A 6,000-nucleotide genomic window follows, 5' to 3' on the forward strand; every position below is an offset into this window, starting at 1 on the left:
CACGCAGCAATAGAACAATTATTCAGTGCGACATTATCTATGAGATCCGCGTCTTATCAAAGGAAGATATGTGGATCTGTCTACATATCCCCCTATCGTTGTTAAGTAATAACTCGGCAAAGACGTTCCTGCGGCAACGAAGAATTGCTGGAGAAGCCGCTGTATATGAGATCGTGCCGTATCGAAGGAAACAGGAGATTAGTTTTTCCCAGAACTTTCTGTTTCCAATTCGTTGCAAGCGTGCCAAAACAGAAGGATATGTGAAACAATAAATTAACGAAATCTGTAGGCTACCCTGACTCCATGGAGGAGGATCCTGTTTGAGAATATAACAGTGGTTCTGATAGTCATGAAATTCCCCGCCACTTAGATCATACACGTGCGTAGCATCTCTCTATGGGCCTCACTATACGGTTTCCTCTTCATTCTGTTACTTCCTCCGTCTTAGGTCCAAATATTCACATTTCTTTAATTCAGTCTGGCCAATTTCATGTGACTGCTATAAATTTAACAGTCGTAATGACAACCAAGTGCAGGTCATGGTAGCCGAGCGGTCTAAGGCATGTACTGTCTTCGCTCGCTTGGAAACCGAGATCGTAGGTTTGAATCCCACTCGGGGCATGGATGTTTAGTTTGTGTGTTTGCGTTTTTCTGTGTTTGTGTACAGGTAGAGGCCTTGCGACGAGCTGATCACCCGCCCAAGGAGTCCTACCGAACGTGTAAGATCTAGAAAAAAACCGAAGTGAAAGGAGAATTTCATGGAGGTAGGCCTAGGCCCACTGGGGCTGTAGTGCCAAGGGGGAAAAAATGACAACCAAGTAAGCAGCTGAGTTTCTTGTTCCCTTCCGCTCTTTTCAGAGGTCCCGGGTTCGGTATCTGTGATTCACCTATCGCACCCTGTACCCAAGGGAAATACAGGACATATGACGGTTCCTGCAACAATCTCGGCAACCCTCGTCTTGGCGTCGCCAACAGTCCTTATGGACGTCTGCTGCCGCCGAAATATTCTGACGGTAAGTGTCAAGTAGAACCTTCAAGCAGAAAAGTTCACTCATAATTCAAAATGAATGGTAGATTTACCATACCACAGAGAGCTTTGTCGTTACTCAAGTTTGTGTACCGTTGACTCTTGTGACACACAGTATCCAAGAGATCTTCTCAAAATTTGTAGCGTAAACTATTGGCCATGCAACATAATAATGACAACGGCTTAAGGTGCCGAAACGTCTTACAGGCATATATTAAATATACCTCAAACAAAATTTATTATCCAGAATGATGTGGCAAACGAGGTTTTTGGAAACTGACCAACTTACACTTCAAGAGTTCTCTCTCACAGGTTATAACATCGTGTAGTCCTGTGAAAGTCAACAGATGTTTTGGAGGAATATATTGCCTACTCAAAAGTAAGCCATACAATTTCAACGATTTTTGTTTGCTTCATGTTAGTCTCTTCTTTGGATTATTATTAGACCCTGAAGAGGGCAGCGCCATAGCTCAAGCGGTTAGTCGCTGGCTTCCCATCGCGGCGGCCCTGGTTCGATCCCGGGTCTGGTCAAATGGGATTTGTGGTGGACAAAGTAGCGCTGGGACAGGTTTTCTCCGAGTACTTCGGTTTCCCTGCCAATCTTTATTCCACCAATTGCTCCACAATCACCCTCACCTATTATCTGGGGCTGGTACAATAGGCCAGAAGTGGCCTCAGTACAAGGGACTTAGTCCCACCCCACTAGGAATAAAAAAAAATACACCCTGAAGATGTAAGCTATATCCGAAACGTCCATTGAATTTCACAAAGCTATACGGCGCTACATCCCAGAAGACATATTTCCATTGCTGTAGGAACCTCAAATGCAACGAACTTACACCTATTGAAGTTCCTCTATATACGCTGCAATTCCAGACCTCTGTATTGAACCCAATTACAAATCGTATCAACACCAAACACATTTAAGCACAATAAAGTTAGTTCACATTACGTAAGATGGAGCGCGGTGTATTTTTGTGTTACATAATTATACAAATGCTACAGAGGGCCTAGGCCATTTTCCTATATACATTTATTTTTTCAAAATAAAGAAAAAACATAATTGCCCAAAGATTATGAAATCAGTTGTTACAAAAGTGTTTCTGAGAAGTCCAGTTTTACGTAATCAGAAATAGCCTTGTGGAAGTGAACAAAAACACGTTTATATCCTGTACATGTTGACAATAATTTCCGTTGGAAAACTGGTGTCCATTTACAAGATTACACGGTGACATAGCCCAAACCACCACATTATAAATTTTCACCGTCATATATAAACGTTTCCGGATACTTCTTTAGGCCTAACTCACACTCATTAAAGCTGAGTATGACATTCAAATTTCGTTACATTTCATACCGAATCTTTATATTTTGCCAACAGGTCTACAGGCACCGCCCGTGTCTGTAACGGGCCATAACCTCACGAGTGCTCGGCAGATCAGCGCAATTTTATTCCCCGATGCTAAAGCTCCAGACCCCAAATGGACGTTGGCCCTGATGCAGTACGGACAGATCATCACTCACGACATGTCTCTCGCAGCCGGCACCACTCAGGGAAGTGAGTAACGAAGTTCATGTCCAGAAACCACGCAGACGCTTAGTGGGGTTTATTCATTTCTTCATGATTTAATTAGCGGTGCTGTCAGTAGCTCAGACTGTGTAGTGTCTCGAATGGTAGGATGACGAGTTGGAAAGGATGTGACAGATAGTGGTAATGACACATCCCGGGGTACTATCTCGGCATTGGCCTGGACAGAAATCATGAAAATCTCATATCTCTGCTGAGATTCGAACTTGGTACCTACCGAAAACAAGTCAGAAGATTTACTGCCTAAACCGATTGAAATGTGGTTTCAATAGCTCAGCTACGCTGGCGTTAAAAACAAATTTTAAACCTTAAATTAACGTAACCAAATCGTTGTTAGTACGTAGTTCGTATGTTGTTGAGGTACACTGATGACAGATCCCTGGGATTAGAGAGTGACATTTCTTCGCTTGGTCGCCATAATTATATTCGCCAAAACGGATTTAGTTCTATAATTCGAAGGCGAATTGTGCATGAACAATTAACATTCATAAAAATACGTAAACAGGCGATAACACTGTCATAACGGAGTTAATAAAACATTTTGTGCCCGAAATCTAAAAATAATTTTATATTCCTCATTAACCAATTAACAAGGAAAAGTGCTTTCGTTTAACGTGATCCAGTTATAGCTGAGGGTAAGAGTATGTATACAGAATGCCCCAGGAGTTTGGTGCCACACTTCAGGAGCGTGCTGAGAGTTCCCTATAGAAAAACTTTGAAATAGGAACCCATGTCCGCAAACGTAAAATAGCAGCGCTAGGGCGGCATTTAAAATCATTTCTTTTAAACTTAGCGGGCATCATTGGCGATCACTTGATTGGGCCTTTCCTCCTACCACCGCCACTCAATGGGCCCTTTTACAAGGTGTTCCTGGAACGTATCCTTCCGGCTTTGCTAGAAGACGTGCCACTGATTGTGCGGAGGCAAATGTGGATACAGCATGACGGCGCGCCGGCGCACTTCAGCATTGTATCACGAAACCACCTGGATGCTGCTTTTCATGGTCGTTGGATAGGCAGAGGAGGCCCAGTGCCTTGGCCACCCCGATCCCCAGACTTGACACCTCTGGATTATTTCGTCTGCGGCCACGTGAAAGGCCTGATCTACGACACGCCTGTGGATAATGAATTCGAGCTGTTGGCCAGAATACTTGTTGCATGTGACGTGATCCGTGAGACATCTGGAATATTTGAAAGGGTGCGCCAAAGTTTCTTTCGTCGATGTAACACGTGCATTGAAAATGGAGGGCGCCAATTCCAACATCTATTCTAGCAGGTGAATCTTAAGAGTTTGGAGGGTGTAATATGCCTGTGCATGCTCTTCGACATTGAGGCGCCAAGTTTAAACAAAATAATATTAAATGCCGCCCTAGCGCTGCTTTTTTACGTTTGCGGACATGGGTTCCTATTTCAAAGTTGTTCTATAGGGAACCCTCAGTACGCTCCTGAAGCCAGAGAAAGAAGATAATAGTTTCTTTCCACAGAAACACACAAACCATAAAAAAATATAGGAGGTTTTGGTAAAAAACGCTTTCTGATGCGTCGTATATGACGCCACCCTGTCCGTCAGTTCAGAGTTGCCAATAGCAACAAAAAATATGTCCCAATTGTGGAGAACAATCTATGAAAGTTTCATACACATGCGTCAAATAACAAAGAAATACAAATTTCGAAGTGTCGGATAATAAAAAACACCCTGTACATCATTCAAATTATGTTCAACACGAAGTGGTTTACATAAAGAACTCTATCAGTTACATAAAAGACAGAGAAACAAGTAAAAATCTTTCTACGACCTACCTAACTTTGAACATATGTCCATTCACTCTAGTTACATTCAGCAATTTCTCAACGCATGTTTACAGATTTGTAAGTTCAGACGTTATACCCGAGGCATGTACACAATACCATTGAAACTGGATACTACCTTAAATTGTATGAAAGCTAATATATTGTAGGATTTAGACCTAATTTAACCAAATTTTAACAACACGACGCTCTTTCATCAATATTAAGCACTTGTTTGTGTGAGAAATTCTGGAGTTAATGTGACGTTGTGTAGAGCCTCGGTGTGAAAACAGTATCAACGTAAAAACCAGACAAATTTAAGCTAAGATTTACTGTACTTCCTCTAGGGCAACATCACGAAGTTACTTTCTTGTGTGTGTTCAAACAGAGGCTCACACCACCATGTGTTGTACACCGGACCTGCGAGCAGCACTGCCTGAAGACACGCGGAACCCCGCCTGTTTTCCGATAGATATCCCCGACCACGACCCTGTCTTCTCCGAAGCAGGAATAAGGTGTATGGAATTCGTCAGAACGACAAATGATATAAGCCAGGGCTGCAATTCGGGAAACAAAGCTGCAGAACAGGTACCTGATATAATATCAGCCATTTCTGAGGGCAGAGGAAGGAAACCTGTTGTCAGCATACTTGCAATTTACTTTCCATTTGGTTCATATGCCAAGAAGGGTTACGGCGAAAGTAATAAAACTCGATAATATGCTTCATTATAGTGGAGAGATGCTGTAAAGGGAGTCTTTCGTCCTTCAGCCCCTGGCTCCTCTTTCTTCGGTATGTCCGTGTTGATGTAGAGCTCCAGGATGTACGTGTATTATAACAGTACCCGTTTCGAAATTCAGCTGAGTTATCGTCTATCCTGGGATTTTTGTGGGTTTCTTCGGACCTACCAATAGAACAGAATCTTTGTACAGGCCACGACCACACATTTGAACATCCTAACTTTCTCACCGTTCACAATCATCTTTCCGTGTCATCTGATGCTACGTAAATAGTTGAAACTTACTTACTTACATGGAGCTGAGCCCTTCTGGAGGAGCCGCCAATTCTGCAGCTACTCAAGAATTTCCCAGCATTTTATGGAACCCGAAGGTACATTACCGTGTTCACAAGAGCCCTCCACTGGTCCCTATCCTGAGCCAGATCTATCCAATCCATACCATCCCATCCTATCTCTCTAAGATCCATTTTAAAATTGCCCACCCACCTATGCCTTGGTCCTCCCTGTGGTCTCTTTCCTTCTGGATTTCCCACCAATAAAATAGTTGAAACAGCATAGTTAAATAACCTAAGAACAATCGTTCTTAAATTTATATCTTGCTCTCTTCCTCCTACATTATCTTGCCCGGTGATATCGACAGTAGATTTTCCATTAACGGGAGGAGAAAGCCCTGTCATAACATGTTAAGGGGGCAAGTCCTCTTGCAAGAAGAATCAGCAACGGCCAATTCAAGGATGCTATATTTCTGTGTTATTTAACGTAATTTTCTGAGCTACATTCAATTCACAATCTTTTTTATTTCCTTTCACATTAAAAGTAAAGACCGATATATATATATATATATATATATGTACAATTACA

At 42.4% G+C, this 6,000-nt stretch overlaps 1 protein-coding gene across 2 annotated transcripts in view; it reads left to right on the top strand.

Moving 5' to 3' along the window:
* Window positions 1-6,000, top strand: part of LOC111862344 (peroxidase) — a 72,077-nt gene that overhangs the window by 54,398 nt on the left and 11,679 nt on the right. For both annotated transcript variants that reach the window (XM_023847650.2, XM_033750625.1), the window contains 3 exons: window positions 859-1,013; window positions 2,409-2,585; window positions 4,791-4,990. In XM_023847650.2, the coding sequence (XP_023703418.1) occupies window positions 859-1,013; window positions 2,409-2,585; window positions 4,791-4,990 (532 nt within the window). The remainder of the gene's footprint in view (window positions 1-858; window positions 1,014-2,408; window positions 2,586-4,790; window positions 4,991-6,000) is intronic.

The sequence above is a fragment of the Cryptotermes secundus genome, unplaced genomic scaffold, assembly GCF_002891405.2.
Source record: "Cryptotermes secundus unplaced genomic scaffold, Csec_1.0 scaffold408, whole genome shotgun sequence".
NCBI lineage: Eukaryota > Metazoa > Arthropoda > Insecta > Blattodea > Kalotermitidae > Cryptotermes > Cryptotermes secundus.